This window comes from Xiphophorus maculatus, chromosome 22, assembly GCF_002775205.1.
Source record: "Xiphophorus maculatus strain JP 163 A chromosome 22, X_maculatus-5.0-male, whole genome shotgun sequence".
NCBI classification, from domain to species: domain Eukaryota; kingdom Metazoa; phylum Chordata; class Actinopteri; order Cyprinodontiformes; family Poeciliidae; genus Xiphophorus; species Xiphophorus maculatus.
The window spans coordinates 17955299-17979894 of record NC_036464.1 but is presented as its reverse complement, the minus strand read 5'-3'; the positions used below and the strand labels follow the sequence as shown (position 1 = coordinate 17979894).

The 24596-nt window shown below is 37.1% G+C and overlaps 2 protein-coding genes across 3 annotated transcripts; one reads left to right on the top strand and one right to left on the bottom strand.

The window, feature by feature from the left end:
* Positions 1-1216: 1216 nt before the first annotated feature.
* On the bottom strand, positions 1217-7759 carry eef1akmt2 (EEF1A lysine methyltransferase 2). Its single transcript, XM_005804898.3, has 6 exons — positions 7617-7759; positions 7138-7203; positions 6214-6328; positions 5378-5485; positions 2835-3051; positions 1217-1477 (listed from the first exon to the last, which is right to left on the bottom strand). Exons 1-6 carry the CDS (start codon positions 7724-7726, stop codon positions 1380-1382), a joined length of 714 nt encoding a protein of 237 aa, XP_005804955.1. The 5' UTR covers positions 7727-7759; the 3' UTR covers positions 1217-1379.
* Positions 7760-7818: 59 nt separating this feature from the next.
* Positions 7819-22204, top strand: abraxas2 (abraxas 2, BRISC complex subunit). 2 transcript variants are annotated; one of them, XM_023327988.1, is made up of 9 exons: positions 7819-7908; positions 9760-9850; positions 10286-10322; positions 10667-10733; positions 10956-11146; positions 12654-12773; positions 16554-16638; positions 16737-16854; positions 18432-22204. In XM_023327988.1, the coding sequence occupies exons 1-9, from the start codon at positions 7837-7839 to the stop codon at positions 18998-19000; spliced, it is 1350 nt and encodes a 449-aa protein (XP_023183756.1). In that variant the 5' UTR covers positions 7819-7836; the 3' UTR covers positions 19001-22204. The 2 variants fall into 2 exon arrangements, with proteins under 2 accessions (XP_023183756.1, XP_023183755.1); XM_023327987.1 differs by having other exon boundaries at positions 12651-12773.
* Positions 22205-24596: the final 2392 nt, after the last annotated feature.

Genomic DNA, 24596 nt, shown 5'->3' with positions numbered 1-24596 from the left:
TTTTTTTATTATTATTTTATTGCAGTTGAAGTTTTATAGTCAATTATTGTCATCATCATGGTTTGTTTCAGCTTTGTCACCCAAATCAACATCCATTATAACTTTAGGCTCATCATTATAAGTGGGTCAGTCAGTAAGACTGAACCATTTACAATTCACAAGCAACCTGAGTGCTTCAGAATCTGTTAAAAATGACCACAAGTTACTCAACGTTTAGTAAAACCTCTTGTGATGTCATGAGCTCCTGTTGTCGAACTTGTTTACTTCACAGTACACCAGTACACAGTCAATGGAAAAAGAAAAATAAGATTTAAAAAAACCTCCAGAAGTACTGTTTTAGAGAGAAAACTAGGATTGTATCAAAGAGTGTGAACCTGGCAGGTTACATTGCATTATAAAATTAAGACTTTGTGACACTCTAGCACGAGTCTGAAATAATCTGCTGCTTAATGTGACGCCTTTAATGTATTGAGCGGGCATGAGGAACTGAGCAGAAACTCCTCAAAGGACGTTTCACTTCATGGGAAAATCTCAATGCCGTAAATGTGGGCATAACATGCGCTATCCAGGCAGGATATCCACAGTCTTGTAAAATTCCAGGCAGTAATTCTTGTAAATCTCGGATGTGTTTACCCAACAAGAGTGTCTCAACGCAGACGGCTCCCATCGGGCCACTTGCCTGTGCAGCTCGCAATTAGCATCCAGAGCTTGGCAGATATTAATGACGCCATTGAGAAAGGAAGAGGGCAGACAAGCACCTCTCCCACAGAAGTCACGGCCTCCTGTTTATTCATTGTGTCAGAGGTTCTTAATCATCATCCTCGGGACCCCCAGTGCTGCTGGTTTCCATTTGAACAAATTAGATTGGGCCTATTCTCTGCATGGTTGGAAAGACAAATTTAATTTACAACCTAGCGAGAGAGAACACTGGCTTCCTGTGTGTTGGGACTCTCAAAGAAATCATTACAAAGAAATGTCAGGGATTACAATTTGATTTATGGAATGAGGAAAAATATAAAAATATTCAGCAAAATATGAATGGACGGCTTAGGACTCCCTGCAGGTACAAACTAAATACAGACTTCTGTTTGATTAAAAATGAGTCACGATAACTGAAAGTGTTAGCATTGTTTTTAAAATCAAACTAAGTACAATACAACAATCAAACTGAAAGATTATTCAAATATCTAAGTGAACTGAAACAACAAAAACTCAATTTAATATAAAGAAAAAAAATCCCAGTCAGCTACTGAGGATTTGCTTTATTGCAATACACTATAGTTATGACTTGTACAAAAGATCAAGCTAAAATATCTGGTGTCAAATAGACAAAAAAAAGGAAATTAAAAAAGGACAAACATTCACATGAGAAACTTCAATCAATGCACTCTCTTGAAGATTAGTGCTGCCACACTGTTGCCAGTTTTTCCTCCAAACTGGAAGCTGGGAGTAGGCAATTCCTGTACAAATTCAAACCCTGTAAAAAAAAAACACAGAATACTGCCAATTTAAGAAATGCCCATCAAAACACATGCAGTCACTCATTTCTTTTGGGCTATAAGTAACTAAAAAGAGGTTAAGCCGGCAGGAAAGTGAGACAACCATCCGTCCACCATCTGTGCTGCTTCCTGGGGTCTACTAAAGGCAAGCTGTCAGTGTGAAAGAGGAGATCTCGAGGCTGTTCGGCCCCCTGCAGGTTCTCCAGAGTGACTGCAGGGAGACGGGTGACAACCAGTGAAAGCTTGCCTCAGTTTAAACTGTACAGGCCGTTGTTCCCTGCAGCTTAACAACCTGTCAAGTAATTATTGTGACTTGAGGAACTGTATGTGGTTTTTCTGGACTGAGAGTTAGACAACAAAACAGTTTGAGATGAAGCTGCTGCATGCCAGAGAGACAGCACTGGAAAAAATATGTGCCAGAGACGATCAGCAAAGTTTGGCAGCTCCTTTTCAGCTCAACTAGCATTTGTCTGAATGTGTAGTTTCGTAATATTTTAATCCAATTTTAGCTCTTAAAATAGCGTTTTCCCCAATCTCAGTATTATGAATTTCACATCTACAGCACGATTTCTGCATGTTTCACTAGGTTAAATGTAAATCATTGAAGACCATAATGATTTAAATATGACCTTCATGACTACTTACTAAGAGAACTCAATAACCTAACTCGCTTAACTAACTTTATACACCTTTGAACTTGTCTTGGGTTTTTCGTTTTGGATCCGACGGGCAAGTCAATTTGCTTTGCATTTAAGTGACCAAACAAACACCTTTTAAAAAGTCAGCTAAGCAACAGCTGTTTCTGACCAAAACATGTTTTAGCAAGCTAACAACTGAAATACAATGTTTTAAAGCCAAACTTTGTCAAACACACATTCTCCTAAAAGATTTGGTAGTCAATAATGAAAGAAGAATTTTCTGATATTCTCTTCTAATTCTACTTCTACTTTCGCAAGAACATTCATTTTGCAGGTTGTGGCAAAAAGCCATAAATTTGTTGTTTCTTAGCCTAAATAATTATTAGTTTTATCACACCACGACTGCCTAATTTAGTATTGATTCAAGGACGGTTGTACACAAATGCATACCACACTTTTCAGACTTTTAATTGTATCAAATCTTAACCAATGTTTAGTTTTTCTCCCACATCACAGTTATGTACCACTACTGTCACATAAAATGCATAATTTCCGACTAAGCCTTTGTGAGGCCCTCCACCTCTGTTTAGATCTGTTTTCCAGGATTATACTATGGAATATAAACTTTAAAGTTATTCAAACAAACTCGACAACACATGAGCACATTTAACATCTGAAACAATGGATTTCCTCTCACCTTCACAGAATCGCTCCAGCAGCTGCTCTTTTGTCCAGTTACAGGAAGTGATAGCAAAGATGCCGCTGTCCTTAAGAGCATCTTTTAGCGTGTGGACATACAGCTTTTTTCCCTCCTTGTTGTTGTCTGGGTTTAAACTAATTGCATCAAAAGTTCCTTTGTCAATGCAGACATCAAAACCTGCGAGTTCTCCACCGCAGTTCAGGAAATCCGTCTCCTAAAAATAGTGGAAAGGTGAAAATTTGCTGCCGCATCCACTCCACAGTACGAAATGGAAATAGTCATATTTCTACTACTTCTACACAAGTTTCAGAATCAACAATGGCACTATTGAGAGAGTGAACCCTCTTTGTGGACAGAGCACAAAATACCAGACCTCCAGGGTGAATCCACCAGCCACATACTCAACAGCCAAGTCCCACAGAATACGAGCTTCATGAAGGAATATTAACAGTGGCTACCTGGGCTTAGAAATCTAGAAATATTTTTAGATGACCAACATATAGGCATGCAGAACTAAAAGATGCTCAAATGTGAACCGAGGGGGACTTGAGATGGTTTTAGAACTATAACTGACCTATAAAAGGCAAACACGCTCTGATTATTTTGGCAACCTCCAACACTGCATAAATGATAGCGATGCCAACATTCCTCTCTCACATGCTCACACCACTGTGCTTCCCCTATCCAGCGGGGGTCAATATTGACTTTTAATGGCAGCCCTCCTACACAGGCAGAGAGCACACCTTTGTGGGTGTGTTCATGTAGAACAGTGGTGTTGAAAGTCAGTCCCTCCAGGGGCCGGTGTCCTGCATGTTTTAGTTCTTTCCCTGGCTCAACACACCTGAATCAAATTATTGTTCATTAGCAGGAGGCAGTTAGGACCATTTGAATCAGCAGTGTTGGAGCAGAAAGTCATCTCAAACTAGCTGGACACCCATGATGAAGTTGCAAACGCATGCACATTATGTGAGAGATAACAGTCATTACACATTTTTGGACCACCATGCGTCTATAGGCTGTTTTGATACTGGTTTATGTGGACAACGGTGCCAGTTTGGTTTGAGGTGGGAAGACCTCCATTACCTTCAAGGCTTTTCCTTCCCATCTAACTACCCCACACGGTAAACACAGCAACGGTTTCTCAAACATTGCCTGGCTCAGACTCGCTCTATACTGAAAGCTGTGCAGTTCTACATAAATGTATCTATATTAAGTGCATCAAAATAGTATTCATTCCTGTTACTGCCAAAGTTTCAATGAGTTTAAAAGTGTTTTATGTGATATAAAAACACATTCTAAACCTTATATATGAATATGAGACATGGTTTTAAGTATTTTTTTTACAGTAGATATCTGTACAGATTTTAAGTGGACAACTTAGGTGAAGTGATTCTTCATTTTGCAAAAAAAAAAAAAAGAAAAAAAGTTTCACATAGCCACGCTAATGTTCTGGTAATATACGTCAAATAATTTAACATTGTACCACAATCATCTGTGTATGACTTTTTCATCCAACATCATTTCTCCAGATCATTTTGATTCTCTGGGTGAAACTCTTCTAGGGTGACCAGGCAGATGCTTTTGATCTCAGCTGATGCAGAATCACTTTACCTCAATTTTTTTTTTAAGCTGTCCTTCTAAACCAGAGGTGTCAAGCTCCAGGAGGGCCACTGTCCTGCAACTTTTAGATGTGCCTTTGCTGCATCACACCTGAATAGAATAATTAGGTCATTAGCAGGACTCTGGAGAACTTATCTACACAATAAGGAGGCAATTAAGCCGTTTGATTCTAGTGTTTTGTACCTGTGGCACAACTAAAAACTGCAGGACAGTGGCCCTTGAGGACTGGAGTTTGACACCCCTGCTCTAAACCTTGTCTAGCTGAGTGGCCCAACCACAGTTCATTTGAAACTTCCTGGCAGACACTTTTGATTCTCAATGTGTTGGTAATTTTTTATGCTGGTGATGCCTAACAACATGTTCACAACCTTTGCAGTTTATTTATTTATTATTTTTAAAAAATGGTCAAAACATCAGTGATTTCCAAAGATAATTTAATAAGCTGAGTCAAGATGATTCTGTGAGTTTGGTTGGCTAACTTCATGTTTTCTGACACAAGAAACAGTACTTTAAGATCACCTGAAAATATCTACAAAACAAACCTGGCATTTATTGTGGATTATGGGTGTGACATTAATAAAGATTTGTTTAAATAAACAAAAAATAAGTTATTTTAATTGTATAACTTTTTAAGAATGAAAACAACTATAGAGCAGCTGGGGAAAGATATATTTTGATGTCCATATTTATTTTTTCTTTTCTTTATAAAAATGACAGTGATATTTGTACGTTCCTCACACTAAGAACATTTACTGTACCATAAACATGGAAGCCATTCCTTAATTATAAAGAATTATGAATATGACAGTCCAATTTCACATCTGCTGCACACCAGCTTATATCTTTAGCATCTCAGTGAATGTTTCTTTGTATTTATTTCATGTTCAGAGCTATTGATTACAGGGCAAACTTCAACCCACCTTTACAGTGACATCAGATAAGCCCTCTGCCTGCAGAACATTTCGGGCCAGTTCTACTGATGCTGGAGAATAATCTATACCGGTAAGGTTTCTGTATCCATGTTTTGCCTGAGAAGAAAGAAAATTTAATATAGATTAATGTTAGTAAAAGGTTACATACATTTTTGTGAAAGGATAAGTTGAAGCACTTCTTCTCCTCTGAGTAAAAATTATTTATCAACTACACAGATTGTTCAAATTCCTGAAGAATTTGAAGGGGATTCATTTGTATTGTGCAAAAAATAAGCTTTGCAAAGGGAATCAACAATGTTCTCCCAGACTGAAAACGGGTCCAATAGGACTTGCTGACACATAGCATGTTAGAGGAAAAGTTTGTGATGTCTTTTTTTTTTGTAGAGTGAACCTTTTTAACCATTTAAAGACTAATTAACAATGTAATTGACAGAAAATAAAGATTTCTTTTATCTTAAAATTGAATGCTTTTAATAAAATAAACATTGTGTGGTTTTCTGATTTTTTGTATCACAATTGACACATTAAGCTTTCACTGTGATGTAATTATCCTAACAGAAAAGCCATATTTTGCCAGTATTACAATATAGCACAATGAAATATATGTAACTTTTTACCATTTTAACACTTTTTTTTCATGCATGTCACATTTTGATGAAAAATTTGTAAAATATATTAGCAACATATTTACATGTCAGAGCATGTTTTTTTTTTTTTTTTTAGAAAATCTTCCAACATTTTTAAAAGGTTTATAATCAAAATGATATATTTAGCAAAGACATGAAAGACATTTAAATGAACATTTATTTTCATTTTGCTCACACCAGTTCAACCAAGAAGGCCCCATTTCCCGTGCCAATGTCAAGAATGGCAGCATCCTCAGGGATCTTAGCTTTCTGCATCCATCGCAGGACACGATTCATGCTTTCCTCACCAAACCTTAAAGGAAGAAAAAACTATTCAAGCTGCGGAAATTGCTGGTGAATCTAGTTATGGTGATTTTTTTTTGTTGTTGTAAATTTTAAAAACCAAAATCCAAAGAGCACAAACGGACATGATTGGTTACAATGCTGTTTTGTAAAGGTAAAATTGTAAAAGGAAAAAAAAATAGTGCATGGAAGTTAACCACGTCAGTAAATATGATTTCCAGATTCTACCACAATAAAAAGACTGGTACTAAAACTGGATTGCAACGTGACTTGGAAGAAAAACAAAAAAAGATTACAACAATACAAAAACATTCTTATCCATTGCTGCAACATGTTTGGTGAAATAATACGATTTAAGTAGCAGTGCTTTGATATAAAAATTATCTTAAAGCTAAACTGTGAATGTTCTGTAACCTCTTCATACTGCCAGGATTCTCTTGCAAAAGAGACTTTTAATCTCAATTGGATTTTCTTGGTAACATAAAGCTTGAATACATAAAAATATATATATATGGTAAAGCACATCAAAGGAAACGTCTGAAGGTAATTTGACAAAATAACTGAAAAATGTTCAGAGATAATACTGTTTGGTAATACTCTCCTAGAATAGAAAAACGTTTCTTCAGATTTGATGTCAAATAATGAGAAAAATAGAAGTTGACTTTCCCCCCCCCCAAAGTAATGGTTTCAACCTAGTTTGGTAAATCTGTTACTATAGCACAAAATAGTTCAGCATTTGAAAAGCTGTTCAAAAAAACCATGCGGCAATTTGTTAAGAAAGAGTGATCAGCACAAAAAATACAGAAAACGTCTTCCTACCATATTTCGCCAACGTCTCCAATGTCTTTAAACGACTCTAGCTCTTTTTGGTATGCTTCCTCCCAACTGTAGAATAAGAAAACCTTTGAAAACCAGTGTAGCAAATACAACACTCAAGATGGCAAACACTAAAATACTGTTGCCTTATAAAAAAGAAAATGCACAGGGACACGCGCCATAAGCAAGATAATAAGCAGACATAAATAAACTTATTGCAATGGTCTGCATCAAAAGACAGACTTATTTAGTGACCACATACCGAGCCTATGTGTTTTAGGCTAATAAGCTACAGTTCAACTTCATTCTAGGTACTTGTATATCATATTTTTTTTTAAAATGTCGCCCTCTGTGAATCAATGCAATGTCCAAACAGTCTAAGTGACACTTCTTCAAGCTAAAAACATGTAGCTCCCAGCTAACTGACACGCTGAGACGTCAATATCCAGCTACATGCAAACATTAACACAATGAACTCTTACTATTCTTTGGTTCCGAGTTTTGACGTTTCAAAATCATCATCGGAACATTTATCTTCTTCTGAATCCGAGCAGTTTCCACAACCACGTGAGTCCCGTCTGGCATCTGCCATGCTGCTGCGGGTTCACAGCAGTGGCAGCCTACATTTCCCACAAGCAATTGCGTCAAAGGAGCGCGTCCTTAAACGTAGGGGGCATTGGGATTGATAGGGATGTTTCCATCATGGCGGCATCCATTTCAGGCTACACTTTCAGTTCTGTGTGTTATCACAGCGCTAACAGCAACTCAGATCATGTAAGTTGGCGGAAAATGCTTAGTGCTCACGTAGGTCTATGTAGTTCGTTGGTGTGTATTATGGTTTATTGGTAGCTTTAGTTTGTGTTGTTTTCCTGTGTCATCCTGGTTCCGTCTATCTACCGGCTTGTATACTATGGTTAGAGAAACACGAAGACAGGGTTGTCAACCTTCTGAAAATCTAATGTATTACATTAGCAGGAAATAATGTGGATTTGTATAATTAAATGTAGGATGCTGTATGCATAAACACCTGTTATACAGTTATAAATACTTCTATATGGAAAGTTAGGTTTTCAGGAAATATCCAGTAGTTAGCTACTTAGCATGATAGCCAAAGTCAACTGACTTCCGTGTATCGGTACAGGTAATATCTGCTCTTAACGTCGGTCTTTGAGCATTAAAATGCTGATTGTTTTTTATAAAGGGGCAACACGGTTAAATGTTAGTCGGGAGGATCGAATAGCTAAAGTTATAACTCTTGTTTCCTTATATTTTCTTTAGCATAGCTAAATTAGCTTGTTAGCCAGTTTGCTAATAGCTGTTGCTCAACTTGTTTTTAAATATCATTCTGTTTTCTCTAGTTTTATTGATTTGGGTTGGTGTCTATCAAAAGTCAAGAGTTACACTGCGTGACAAATGGAAGTAAAATAAACTTTTAACATTAAGGATCATGTCAGCTGAGGTAATAAGAGCTGGTGTGTTTACGTCTTCGAGATCTTGTGGGCCTTGATAGGAGCTTTGTTCCTGCAAGGCAAGGTACAAGTTTAACTGCATTCCTGGCTAAACATCTGTCAGCTGACATCTCTGTGCAGATAAAGGAATTGTATAGAACTGAGCTAAAGTTCAAGCAGCATTAACACAGTTTAAAAGAGTAAAACTTATGGCTTATAAGCTGTGAAAAGTTACTGTATTAATGTCCCAGCTAATGAATTACTGGAATTGTTAGGTCTTAAATTTGATCCGAACCTCTTTTCACTTACAATGCCTTGAAATATTCACTCCCTTTGGACTCTAAATACTTGAACCTACGAATTTCATCAAGATGTGCTTGACTTTTATGTTATGCATCAACAAAAAGTAGTGCATAGTTGAGAATTGAGATGGTTTGGGGGTTTTTTAACAACAAAAAAAGAGAGAAGAAAAGTACTTGTGGCATGCATTGGTATGTAGCATCATGAGTCAGTACTTTGCAAAGCTGCCTATGTTGTGTTGTAATTAAAGCAGCGGTATGTCTGTGGTAGTTTTGGATTTCCAGAGCCGTACATTATTTCCTCTTCTTTGTAAAATAGCTCAAACTTTGTCAGGTTAGATGGAGAGCTTTGGTTAACACTGATTATCATAATTATTGTGATTAGATGCAATGTTATGTAATCAGTATTTCTGTGCACTATTAAAGTGCAGACTGTACTAAGCAAGCTTTAGGGTATTTTTTGACTTAAGGTGGACCACTGCCGTTTTTGCACCTTTAATGTTTGGTCATCATTGCCACATGTTTTAGCTCTTCTGTGTATTTAGGTCAAACCAAAAGTCTGCTTACGGCTGTGGTTTGACATTTGGCTTTGACATAATTTGTTTTTGTCTTTTTTTTTTTTTTTCAAAACGATCTTATTGGTAAATGCCTCCAGACGAGCAGCTGGAGGCATTTTTGCTCTCTGCTTAAACAATAGACACACGAATGACGGTAAACGTGTATAGATTTCTAAAAAGAGTCTAGTTTAAAGGCAACATGAATCATGATAATACAGTTTGTATTTATGCTTGTTTTGAAACAAATGTTTGTCAAGTGGTTTTGGGAATTTAATAATTATGCCTCCACTTTGGGTTGTGAAAATGTATTTTGTTCTGCAGGAGGGCTTCCTATTAGGAGATGTAAGGCAGGAAGAGACTGTCAGCATCAGTGATGCACAGATTAGCAGTTCAGAGCTGCTGCAAGTAGTAGGTAAGCAGCTTAATAATATGGATGTCAACTTGTGCATGTAAAACCGTATCTAGTATCTTGGTGATACTAGATACAGTATATGTTGCGAGTCAACATACCACAGTTGGATGGTCAACCTTTTGCATATATTTCTAGAATTTAATTTGACATAAGCAAGGGTACCAGGGTGAATGAGATATTTAATCATGAATTATTCCCCTTCACCCACATTTCAGCATCGTTTCTGGAGTTCCACATATTTGCTTAATCAAGCCATTCTTTAAAGATACGATGTTACTATTTTATTATTATTTTTGTTTGCCACCATATAAAGTGAAGTGATGGCTTTAAAAACTTTAGTCTATTTGCTGTGTTTTTCCACACTTATTCTTGCATTTGGATAATGCTTTAAAACGTATAGATATGATTACTTGTAACCTCTTCTTTTCCTTGCAGAAATTCATAATCATGACCCATGTGCACATTTATTTAGGTAAGCAATAGCTTTCTTTTTTTTTACGCTTAAACTTCTTTTGTTAATATTATGTTTCTGTCTGATAATCTGCAGATTTAGCTTTTGATAATGGGCTGCAGGATGTTTGGCTTTATTACTTAAAGAAAACCAGTTTTTGTGCATGTAAAACCGTATCTAGTATCTTGGTGGGTGGATATCTGCTGAAACAACTCAATGCCATTTTATGTCTTTGTCACCTTGTGATTGACAGTGGACAGTAGATGGCTCCCTCTGACAAGACTAGATTTCATTGGAGGCCTGTCAGAAGAAGAGTATGAATCTGATAAATGAATTTGAACTGACTTTTCCCCCCCTCTTCTCAGCTTTTACGACTACGCAGGTACAGTCAGTGAGGAAAATCTCAACAGCATTCTTAAAGATAGGCGAAAAGTGAGTCATTTCTTTGTTTACATTCAGATATTGTTCTCACCTTAATGGAAAAACAAAAGAAATTAGTTCAGTTTTTTTTTTTACTTGTTTTTATATTTTATGTATATTTTTACATATTCATATTAACTACAAACAGGGATTTTGACATTTCTCTGTATGGTATTTTAAGCATCTGAATGAAATTCCATTGTTTTTCAAACAAACGTATCTTTGATTGTGTAGAATGTCATCGGTTGGTATCGATTCCGGAGAAATACGCAGCAGCAGATGTCGTTCAGGGAGCAGATCATCCACAAACAACTCACTCAGCTGCTCGGTGTGCCCGACCTCGTCTTCCTTCTTTTTAGCTTCATCTCTACAGCCAACAGCTCCACGCACGCACTGGAGTATGTGCTCTTCAGGCCGAACCGAAGGTGCCAAAGAATCACATTATCTCTTCAGAATGTTGTCTGATCATCTGATTCTTTAGCCACAGTTCATTTCTAGTGAATTAGTTTTGTCTTTTTGCAGATGTCTTTTGTTTAAAGTATTATTATTTCTTTAAATTTAAACTACACCTCTTTCGATATCATCCTGTACTACTGGAGTACTTGGCGACACAGACGAATATATTGGCTCTTGTGGAAAATAAATGTTACATGCCTTAAAAATGACTTCACCTTTATTGTAGTAGCATATTTTACACAGAAAAGATTAGGGGAAAAATCCAGCCTTTCTTTGGAGGATATTTATTAATGGGCTGGGGTCCAGTGGTGAGGAGAAAATAGGTAATTAATTACCAATTAGTAATCCATGACTTTCTGTTTCTATGAAATGTATGCTTATATTCTTTTAGCCTCTGACAGCTAGGCTGTAGCAAAGCCATCATTATCTTAGAAACAAAAAACACGTATACATAGAATGACAAGTTAGGGTCAATGAGTCACCTTAACAAACATTAAATGTTATACGCATCCCAACTGGTTATAAGTGAGGTATGCAAGGCCAAAGCTAGTCCACCTGAACCAAACCTAGAAAGTGCATTACCTATTTTGCTTTGTTCAACCTTTAGTGAACTAGTAGTATAATGCTACAAGTAATAATGCCTTATTAATACTAATGGCTTTAGCTGTATGCATGATAATATTATACTACCTGTATTAGTCGTTTACACTGGAAACATAGGAAAAAGAATCATTAAATAGGTCGGGGTGAAGGTGTTGGAAAAATAAAAGCTGGAATGTTCGCAGATAAAATTCTAAGTTTAGTGTCAATTTTGTTGCAAACAGCTTCACAGCTCTATTAACAATCCACCAATTTGACTCATTCGTGTTCTAATTTTAGACACCGATCTTAAGGTTCTGAGTTGGTTTTTTAAAAAAAATAAAAGCATAAACACAAAACCTTCACCTGAATAGTAAAATTTGTGTGATTTATTGCAAAGTTGTTATTTCGGTTGTAAAAAAATATACAGACCAAAAGTTTGGACACACCTTTTAATTCAATGAGTTTCCTTTATTTTCATGACTATTGACATTGTAGATTCACACTGAAGGCATCAAAACTATGAATAACACATGTGGAAATATGCACTAAACAAAAAAGTGTAAAACAACAGAAAATACCCCTTATATTCTAGTTTCTTCAAAGTAGCAACCTTTTGCTGTGATTACTGCTTTGCACACACTCTGCATTTTCTTGATGAGCTTCAAGAGGTAGTCACCTGAAATAGTTTTCACTTCATAGCTGTGCCCTGTCAGGTTAGTAAGTGGGATTTATTGCCTTATAAATAGTCATGGAAATAAAGAAAACCCATTGAATTAGAAAGGTGTGTCCAAACTTTTGGTCTGTACTGTATATATATATATACATGCCATGGTTTGAAAGGCTGTTTTTTTTTTTTTTTTTTATGGAGACTAACTGGTCATTTCTTCTCAGTAGGTACAACCAGAGGATTATTCTCACGATCCCGAATCTCGGCAACACAAGCCAGCAGGAATACAAACTCTCCTCAGTACCAAACACCTCACTCAACTATGCCAAGGTCATCAAAGAGCACGGGTAAGTCTCAGGCTCCTATTTCTGTGCTACTTCTGAGCCACTGCTAACAAAGTTCAGTTAGTCACTCTTATCTCCTGATATGTCAAAGTGCCGTAGCCATCTGCACCTAATGTTCACTTTGGCTACAGACTGTGTGCAACTGTGATCAGAAAGAGCTTCAAAACATGTCACTCCATGATGTTGCAGTGTTGTTGGTTTATATATATATATATATATATATATATATATATATATATATATATATATATAGCGGCTTCAAATTCAAAATTTTTGCGTCATCTTTTACCAAAAGATTGTTGTCAAATTTACAAGCCTTATTTTTGCTATAACATGGTTTCACAAAAAAAGTTGCAAAACCTGCACGCAATTTTACCAAAAGAAGACAGGATTTTAACATAGTTATTATTTAAAGTGCAAATAACATTTCAAGTGCCTTCTTCATTTACTGAGGAGTTATCAAAGTTTCAAAAGAAGAATTTTGTATAGACCATTCAAGTTAACAGAAACTTGAATGGTTTTAAATCTGCACAACAGATTTAAAATGTTTTTGAAATAAATCAAAAGAGGGAAATATTTAATTAACTTAACTAAAGTTGTTTAATAATTTACAAATTGTATTTATGTGCAGCGTTTGAGTTATATGCATGAGTTTCTGCCTTTTCACTATTTTTGATAGCTTTCTTACCCATGAAATATTACCATTTAGCGTCACACATGCTTTCATCCTGCAGGTTTGGTTTTGAAAGGATATTATGAAAATAAAGGTTAAATTAGAAGGGGCCTAAAGGATTTAGTCGAAATTCAGCCGTCTGCAGTGATTGGTCAGAAAAATACAGACAACTTTAAGGTGATTGGTTTGATTTCTGAAAAAGTTGCAGTGATTGGTGAAAATTCCAAGTCTATTCAAAATTTGCAAATAAGTGAATTTGCATTATTCTTTGCAATTGCAACATTGCGACTTCGTGGAGGGATTGAGAAATACTTCTCTGGTGAACACAGAAAATACTCAGTTCTTTTGATAGTTTTAATGTAGGGGCTGCAACTCACAAATTAAGAAAAATAATTAAGTAAAACTGAAGTAAGAGAGCACATTTATAACAGCATTAATGACTATTAATATATTAGCAATGAACGTTTTTGCGTACATTTTTTTTTATGTGTTTGAGCCACCAAAATATTAGTAGATTGTGATGGATTCTTCGTACTGATGTTTCTCAAAGGAGATAACTTTCTAGAGATCCAACAACAGAACCAACAGAATTTGTTTTTACTTGAGTACACAAAAAAAACCTGCACGTGACGTTTTCTAATGTCTTCAGTCAATCCCAAAATTAATTTAAAGTATAATTTGAACATTTCTTCTGACTGGAAGGAAGCAATATTTGCGCTTCTGGGTAGCAGGGAAGCCAAGCCAGAGTTCTGACTTGATACTACATGTCTGTAGAGAGCTAAAGATTAGCAGTCATGCTAATATCTGGTCAACAAGGGTTTGATGGCTGTAATGCTAAAAAATAAATTTTTTCAATTGATTATTGAGAAGTGGATAATTTACTTTGAACTTGTCATATTTTTTAATTAAATCTGAATTAAAAAAACAAAAGGAAAAATAGTTTTCTCTCAAATTATGTGACTTGAACATTATGTTATTAATCTCTTGGCAGATGTCTGTGTAAAACGATAACTTTAAATCTTAACTTGCCAGCTGTATTAATGAATTTGGTGGCAACTGTACAACGGCTGATAAGGGTGTAGGAGGGCAACTGCTCCACCTTTTGCAGTGGAATACCCTTTGCTCTAGACATCAACATAAAATGACTTGCAGCAGCTGTTAATATTAGCACAATAAAACAAAATGAATGTAGTCTGATCATGGGAACAGCTGCATCCCTTTGTAAAAGCCATCTTCCATGTGTTCAGCTGAGAGAGGGAGAGAGAGAGAGATGAGCGGGTTTCAGCCTACAGCTATTCAAAGTTATGTAACTGGGGTGGACAGAAATACTGACTGGCATCAATATTTATGTAAATTATTATTTAAACTGCTATACTATTTTAGCTTTGGTATCTGACTGCTAGCTTTTTTTTCTAGGTAACCCTAATTTGAATGCACTTGTCTAGCTTTCCTTTCAACATTATAGATTGTGTAGGACTGATGGCTGAGGCCAGGGGAAGGCTGGTATGCGACAGCCAGCACATGCGTTGGCTTGTGTCTTTGTGTCTAAACTTAGATTCACTGTTTCTACTGCAGATCAGCTTCGACCAGACTGCTTAGATTTAGTCAGGCCTTCCTGTCCAAATGTCCTCACTCAACATGCAAAGGAAATCTTTTGCAGTATTGACATTTTAATGTCTTAGACGTGGCTTTGGTTGATCTTTTTTTTTTAACACTGGGATGGCTCGGTTTTCGAGTCCTTCCCATATCGGCTCAGCAGGGCCAATAGGCCGGAGTCCACCCTGACGACTCTGATGGCTCAAATTAGCATCCCTTCTTCAATTGTAAATGTGGTCGTTGACCGTCAGGCCAGAAGGTAGGAATGTGAATAGTCCATGTTGGGGGTGGGTATCTATGATACCTGCAGGAGATCAGGTCTCCTGTAGGTAGTGCTCTTCAGTTTAGTTTTGAAGCATACATGAAGTGTTTTTGGAGAGATGTGACCTTTTGCAGCTGATCCATGATGTTGTGCTGCATTATCCAGGTCATTTTGCCAAATGTACATAGAGTTTGCAAAACAGAATCTGTTTCAAAAAATATGCAAAGGTTTTTCTAAAAGAAATTAGTAATGTTTCTCTTTGAAATAAAGCTAAGAGGGTATAACATGACAGTTTAGAAATAAACTAACCAAATTAATTGTGTTGATCCACCTCAAAAAAATCATGCATAAAGTGTAAGCAAAAGAAATCTGGGAGACTTTGCACATGCAAATTTGCATGCAGCCTTTTGTGCTGTGGAGGATAAATAGGTGACTGCTTCACCTATTTAGTTCACAAGAACTAATGGCATTTATTTCAGTCATAATCTTGCGGGGGGTGACCAAGGTTCCATCACTATGTGACAGCTGGTCAGCAAACCTGGCAAACATGATTGATATGGCAGCACTGAATGCACATGTGCTTTATCAGGCATGCATTGGGGTGCAGGAGAGACGGGTGGACTTCCTGGTTGAGCTTGCAAAAGAGTTCGGTAACTCTCATGTGAGTGAGAAGAAGGCACACAAGGAGAAACTGCTTCGGCAACAACCTTCCACACCCAGCTCAGGCAAAAGGGCGAAGTGTCAGGTCAACCATCGATGCAGGATGCGTGTCCTGAGGCCGAAACATCGTCAGTGACCCCTCACACCCCCACCATGGACTGTTCTCCCTGCTGCCCTCTGGAAAGAGTTTCTGCAGCATCCGGTGCAGGTCCACCAGGTTCCGAAACAGCTTTTTCCTACTTGCCATCAGACTGCTGAACTCTTAACTGGACTTTATATTTTATATTTAGATTTATATTCATATTTTATACTGTTGAAAATGACAACAAAGTCAGTCGAAGTCGAAGTCTAAGGAACAATTGTGCAACTGTGAGATGCGTTGAGGCCATTACCAGGGTACTGATAAGGTAATGGCCCTATTTACTGAACAAAAGCACCTGCTAGATAAAATCCTTCAGGCCAGTTGGACTATCGAAGCCGATATAGGTATACGTCAAAGTGGACTAACTCAAGCCATTCTATGAAGTCCGCACTTTGCAATCATTCTATCAGCAAAAACAAAATCAAGATTTGATTTTTAATATTTCCTCAGCGCCGAGTTCTTCGACAAAGATGGTGTAATGAAGGATATCCGAACAATATTCCAAGTCTACAGTGCCCTACAAGACAAAGTGCAGGTGAGTTTCTTGGTAAATGTGTTGAAATTTTGCTTAATCCTCAATGTAAAGCAGTTCAGGCAGTAAACATGCTTTTCACTTTCTTCTCTTATCCTCAGGCTGTTTGTGGAGAGGTGGAGCAAAGTGAACGTGTTAGAGAAAAACTTCAAGACGAGGTGAACAAACTCAAACAACAGATCGCTCTCAGGAAACGCTTAGCTGCAGAAGAGGAAAGAAGTACGTATCCACTTTGGGCTCTAAAGTCAAGATGTAGGACAAAATGATACTCCTAATGTTCCAATAGATTAAATGTTGTGCCTTGCAAAAGTTTTTATACCCATAGATGGATAAATCGATAGATATCGTCCACCTAAACTAACAAGTTTCTGTCACACAATTTAGGTTTGATCATGCGGCCCATTGTAACTCTAGTAGTACTGAAGAGATTGACGGATTCAGAGGGAAATCTCCATAAACCTGGCTAAAAAGCTGGATTGCAGAAAGAATAGAGCCTGTTGAAAGAAAGTCATAAGAAGTATTATTTCACACAAGCCATGAAAGAATGCTACGAACATTTAGAAAGTGGTCAGGGGCCTCATGCATAAAGCGTGCGTGCGCACAAAAAATGTGGGGCGCCATATTTTACGCACAAGTCGGTATGTATAAAAATTAACTTTGGGTCAAAGTTTGTGTAAATATACGCACACTTTTTCGCTGGCGTGAAAATGTGCGGCAGCCACGCAGACTTTCTCTGTGGACAATATCAAACTACAAAGCGTCAAAACTCAGCTAAATACACTGAAGTCTGACTACATTCGGTGTTATTTAGGCCAAGAAGCATCAAACCTGATGTTTTTCATGATTTTAATATTTTATTGTTTAAACGTAAACAATGAAACTGAGCCGCATTTATCCTCAGATAATAAGCTAACACGCACACAAAATAAAGAAAATAAAAGTATGTGAAAACCTCGGTCGAATGTAAATAGTACTTTTTCTCAGTTTTTGTCTCATAAAGATGTAATGCATTGGTCCATGTGCCGAAATGCACCTTTCTAAATTTTTCGGTACGCCAAGTTTTAGTTTGAAAACTGCTCACTCTTTTATGCATGAGGCTCCTGGTCATATGTGACCAAAGTAAAACTTTCTGGCCTGCTAGCCAAACATTGCTCCTAAAAACACTACATCATCGTTAATATACAATCACACATGGTGGTGGCAGTGTCATTCTGTGGGAGTGGTCTTCACTAACAGGGACATGGTTGTGAGAGTTGATGAGAAGATGTCAGTGCTGATAGAAAACATACTGGAGGCTGTACAAGACGGAAGTGTTAAAAGTTTGTTGTCTTTGAGAGGGTTTACTTGCATTATTCTGCCGTTACCATTATACTACCTTAAAATGTTCTCAAAGCAGCAATGTTATTGTTTACCTTAATAACGTCTGGGATAATTTATCGTCCATCAAAATTTGTTACTGTTACAGGCCTGTACATGTGTCATAATGGCCTAGTCAAAGTTCAGACCTAATCCATTTTGCTTGAAACTCAAACCTAACAGATGCTCTCCATCCTGTCTGACAGAGCAAACAGGAATGGGCAAAAACTTTCCTTTCATTTCATTAAGAAGCATTTCCTTTTGTTGGTTTGAGGGTCTGAAAACTTTTGCAGGGCACAATATCTGACAGCAAATGTTATAGTATCATTTTATCTGATACCACTCTAAATGCTTCACCAGTGGATGATTTGTTTTAATGCGTTTCTCCCTCCTAAATGAAAACTTTGAGCAACTTTATCTCCTGTCTGTTTGTTGTAAAGGGCTCCGTGAGGACTCCCGCTCCCCGCCTGAAGAGAACACGGAACCCTGCGAGGCATCCTCCATTCTTTCCAGAATAGCTTTTGACGCACCCTCGGCCCCGGAGCGACCCAGTACCTCACCAAACCCCCCATCATACACTGACCTCTTATCCCAAGACGACAATCTGCTCTCCTCCTCTTCCCCGCCGACCAGGGCTGCTCTGTTGCCTCGGCCCCAAGCTGTGGGCTCACCGGGTCACCCATCCCCGGCCCCCGTCCAGACAGACCTGGGACTCGGTCTCAGGCAAGGCATGGGCCTCGGTGCCAGTTTAAGTCCTGTTGGCACTCCCAGCACCCCGTACCTCGGCAACGGCGATGGATCAAGCTCTGATTCTTTAGATAGACAAGCTGCTGGGCAAGAGGATGACGACGAGGAGGATGAAGATGAGGCAGACGAGGACAGTAGTGAATACGAGAACTTAGTGAGCGAAGGGTCTCATTTGCCTCTGGTCTCAGCCAGCGTTTTAGCTCAAGGCCGACCGGCTGCCCTCGGCCCCGATGGCGACGCCCGCGACTCACAAATGACATAGAAACACGCTACGGGAGAGGGACACGAGTCAGCGACACGCCTGTTAACGGTGGGAATCGGAAGCAATCAAAGATGAGCAAATGTAGACAAAAGGAAGTGCCAGTCCTGAAAGAGAAAGGCATACACACATGGTTTCCCACTGGGTAGTTTGTCATATTTTAGGGGAAATCTTGCAAGGCGTTGCAGATATGTCTCACTGGTGTAAAACTTGTCTGTTTTTTTTTTTTTTTGTTTTGTTTTTTTTATAGATATATATATATATATTCTTGAGGCCATTCAAGGTACTTAAATGTGGACCTGTCTGATTTCTGAGTCAGATGTGGATTCAACAAAGCAATTTCTGCCAGCTGGTTGGCTAACTTGCTTGTGATAAAACAGCTCTACACTCTCTCTACGTTTGTTTTTCTGCATTCTTTGTGTCACGTTTGCATCAAAGGCTGAAGCGTCGTTTTTTGCATTACTTCTTGCACAATTTATTTTTTTATTCCTTTTTTTTCTTTTTGATCAATCCCTTTAAGAAAGTAAAGGGACATGTTCTGCTGCCTTTAAACAATATTAAACAAAGGCAAATGATTACTGACTTATTTGACTCTGTTCTACAGCGTCCGATGATTAAAGCAAATGGTTGCCTGTTTAAACGATTAATAGATTTCAAGTCAACGTTACTCTGCCACTTCCATAATAGGTGCTTTATATTCATAATATGTATATGTATTGTCACATTAACAATTTCTCTACTTTGAGTGAGAATATTAGTGACTTGTCTCTAGGATTACGTTCATGTGTTTTGCTGCACTTAAATCTTAAGATTCCTTTTTATTTTTGCTTTACCAATGCTGACATATTGTGTCCTTTTTGACAGTTTCAGCTTTTTTTTCTTCTCTGTCTTTGTTTTGCATTGTACAGGGTTCACGGGGCAAACACAGTGTACTGTAGCTTTACTAACAAAATGCTTAAAGTTCCCTTTGCTGCTGCAACACAGAGAGATAGCCACTAGTAAAAGTTGCTTCTATCTGTTCGTTTTCATATAAAAACTTGGCTGCTACCTTCATTTTTACCATTCTGGTTGTCTCAATACTACTGACCGTGCTCATATAACCACTTCCAACGCGCTTTATTACTGGCACGTCTCTGTGAAAGCTGTAATGAAAGGCCTCTGGAGTGTGTTGATTTTGACAGTGGAAATGAATCTCTTTGCCTTCTTGTCTTTGCTTAGTTAACAGCAGCGCTAACGCATTCTCATCTGCTTGGGCCGACGTTGCGAGTGTGGACCTAGATAATGTGATTTTGTTATTATTTTTTTCATAAAATATCTTGACCCTGCTTTAGTATACAGTGCCTTCCACTCTGGGCAGTCTGTGTCTGTTCTCAGAATCAAGATTTTAGTAGAGCAGTGAAAGTAGATAAACATCTTCTGTCTTTTCCATTATCAGCTTTCAGAGGTTTTTTTTTTTTTTTTAACTTTAAGGTACTGCAACTATTTCTTCACTACCTAAATATTTTCCATGTAATAGGCATGGGCCAGTTTAATTTCAATAAAAAAATACTATGGTATCAATTTATTTCAACAAAGATTTAAAACAAATAATCTAAATCAATTCATTAACAAAGCAAAGGCAATAATTTTTACTGCTACTGAAATAATCTTCCTATGTTGACTATTACAGGTATAATAACACTTTCTGAAACCTTTATTTTAATTTGGTACATGGACTTCTATGCTACTCCTTTTGTGACAGTGCCATGATTTATGCGTTTGTGCTGTGTGTGCTTTTCGTAATGGAGAATGGTTACAAATAGCTTAATTTGTTTGGCAAGGGAAAAGTGCTGTAGTTTCTTTCAGGAAGCTGGCTGGCAATGCACAGTAAAAGAGGAGAATGTCACCCTGAGCCCTTCTGTGCTCTGCACAGCAAAGCTTTAAGAGTTTAGTTTATTAGGTCAGTAATTCTCAAAGTATGATAACCTTGAGTAAAGAGCTGTTTCCAAAATGTGACTTTATGAAAACTGGAAATATTAACAGATTGGATGTTATTCTTGGCGCTAAGAGATCTCTGAAAACTGCCATTTTCTTTCACATAGTATTGAAAAGATTAAACTGGAAAATGTTGTAGAATACAATTCATATATAGGTAAATGGCCCATGCCTATTGTCTACCTGCATCTCGAGTTTATTTGTCTTGCTGTCTGGAATAACTTCTGTATCTTAAAAGTTGCAATGTTGGTTTGGCTGCCTAATTGCTTGAAACTGGAAATGCAGCCAAGGCCAATGAACTGGGAAGCCTTCAAGAAAAAGTTGATGACTGACATTTAGATCAATGCGTTTGCAGATGGCGCCCACAGGAGCGGTGGATAACTGGGTTGTGGAAAAACCTTTTGCATGAACCGGTGACTTCTAGACACTGTTAAATTTAGCATGGACATAGCTTGCACTGCACCGGATATATTTTGTGGAGGGGAGAGGTTTTGTCTTGTGAACAAGCTTGGCTTTATTTAGACACTCGGTTTGTATGTCATTTTTTTTCTTGTGTGTTTTTTGTTTTATTTTGTTTTCCCTTGCCCTGATGTGTAATGCCAATGCATCACTGACCAGGAACTGGCACTCAAAATGACCTAGAGTAACAATTGTGCAAAGAAAAATGAAATGACTTAAATGAGCTTTTGAGGAGTGCAATTTCCTTGGAAACCTGAATTAAGGAAATAAATAATGAATGTATATTAGACAGTAGTGGATAACATATAAACAGCACTTACTGTACTGTATAAGCTTGTCTCAGATGAGTGATGTGAAGGTATAGAGCAGCATTTCTCAGAGATTGTCCTCTTATAATCTTTGTTCTTCACACCTTCTGATAAATGTTTTGTGGGCATTGGCCCGGGTGAAAACTTTGCAGCTCCTTGGTGCAGAAGATTGACCATATGTGAGAATCTACACTGTTTAGATCGATATGTTTTCAAGTTGCAGCATAATCCAAATGTATACTCACGTACTCTCACTGTACGAGGTGACCTTTTGCTTCCTCTGTGGAGAGGACCGTAACATAATCACCTCACCTTAAAGCACAAAGTTCAGTGCACACACCTTAGATCTTCTGGAATTTTATCTGGATTTGTGTATATGATGAAAGTTGACCAAGGACTTGTTTGGTTAAGCACAGAGAACGAGGTGGATAAACCGAGGGATAATAAATGAGACGTTCATATGTGATCTAATGCTCCTTTGTTTTCTTATGCAAGTAGGCTACAAGTCAACCTGCTTGTAGGTTAACTTATATTTTGCTCATAAAATAGATGGTATCACAGTTATTTTTGATCTTATCTGCAAAATGCAGATAAAATATTTAAATGATGAGTTATAAAGATTAGAATTATTAAAAGGAATAAAACATTTTCAAAATGTATAAAAAATTAAATGTAAATTTTAATCAAAATTTGAAGTCACTTGGATTTTGTATTCAATAATTTCATGGTTTCTTTGCATCATGTAGAAAACCATGAAATAATTAAAATTGTCATTGTGGCTCATTTAAAACTTTTTAGCACCTCATTGACTATCCTTAAAGTTTAGATCGGTTGTTTTGACTACAGCTGTGTTAGTTTACTAAATAGGATATTTACTAAGCTTTAGAATTATTTTAGTAATATTAAAATGTATTATTATTTTTGTTGAATCATAGTGTTTTTGAACTGCCATACAATTTCAATTCAGCTTTGGTAATTGAAAAGTGAAAAGACAGGCTGTGTTACAGGTGGAAAAACAGACCTCACTCATGAACAATTGACTTCAAAAGAAGTAGTGCAAATCAAAAGCTTATTTGTACAGTGATAAATGTAACTCCCCTTAGAAAAATCCTAAAGATAACACAGGCTTGTGAGAGTTTTACAGTTGGTAAAGAAGAAGTGTTAGTTCCACCTTCTGACTTTGACAGATAAGGGTGATGGGTAAAATATTTTTATGATGTGTGGAAATAAATAGCCATTAAATAATTAAATGCATAGTGAAATAATTATATGTATATTATATCTAAAAATGTTTTAGTGGATGGTGTGTTTCAATTTTATTAAATGACTTATTTAGTAATTTTTATTTTTTTTAATTGTGACACTACGATACTATTAGGCTACTGAAAAAAGGCTAAAAGACAGTTTTGTTTTTTTTTTTTCTTTGTTTTAAAAGGGCAGTATTGCATAAAAGTGACTTGTTTGAGCTTTACATAATGTTATTCCCTCATCAAAAACATACCTGGAGTGTTGCCTTGATTATTTCATGCATGTTTGAGAAATACTTTAATCTGCTGTGGCAGCAATTCAACTGTGCAAACACCTGGGTGGATCGAGCACTGCCTTCGAGACGCAGCTCCTCCTCAGAGATGTAGTTTCCAAGCAAGCGAGTTTCTGCCTCACAGAGTACCCTTCACCACCCACAAGTACCCCACTCAGCTCCTTAAGACTAGCGGCATTGTTTGAGGTTTAGTAAAGGAGCAATGTTGTGATGACTTCCTGGAGGCAGAGTTTCAGAAAGAGCAGTTTTTAAAGAGAACGAGGCCCGATTTCAAGGTGGTAAAATACAAAGTCTAGTTTCTTTTAAGACATTTGGCATTTCTATAACAATTGAAGGTGACATAGTCACTTGACTGTGCTATAAATTGGCACTATGTAATACTGACCCTTTAAAGCGCAGGTATTGATAAAATACAATTAATTGTTGAGTTACTGCAGCATGTGGCCTTAAAATAAGTAGGCACTTGTAAAATAATATTGAAATTTGCAGTGAAGTTCTTCTAATTGACTCTTCTAAAATATTTATAGTAACCTACAACCTTTTCTTAATTTTGACTTGGTTGAGTAATCATTTGTTTTCATTGAATTGGGGCACATTTGTCCTTCCATACATTCTTCTTCACATTTTTTGACTTATTATTATGGTACTTAAGATCAGCATACATTTAATTTAGTGGTGTAAAATATGGGTATTAAAAAAACAACCACAATATATCTATTTTATTCATGTAGACAAATATTCATATGGTCAAATATTGGCTCATTAGACAATAATTAGATGTTTTGTTATAGCACTTTTAGACCTCCATACGTTTCTTACTCTAAGTGGTAAAATGACAGTTTCTCATTTGTTTCTGTTTTTTTTAAGTAACAGAAATATTTGGCAACTGATTTTCGTGTGCGATGCACAATTCAGAAATCTTATAGTACAGTTGACAATTATATTTTCAGACGGAGAACTGTTGCACAAGCTGTTATGCATTGCTGCAGACTGCTTGCTGCAGTATTTTTACGATGACATCATCCCTTTTGAGGAGATACCACGTGGCAGTTTGCCATAAATGCAACGTATTACGATGCACAAAATTAAATATTTTATTTTTAATCTCACACTAGTCTAGAAAAAGAATATATATTTATATATATATAAAGTCTGCACGCTGCTGTTTTTATTGCTGTGACATTCGTGTCTGTTTTGCATCCTCCGAGCCTTTTAACAGTTGGAATGGGAGACGTAGAATCTGATTGGTCATTGCCAATGGATACAGACAAAAACAACCAATCAGCGAAGTCGGCATATTCAGGTGGTAAATCCTGAT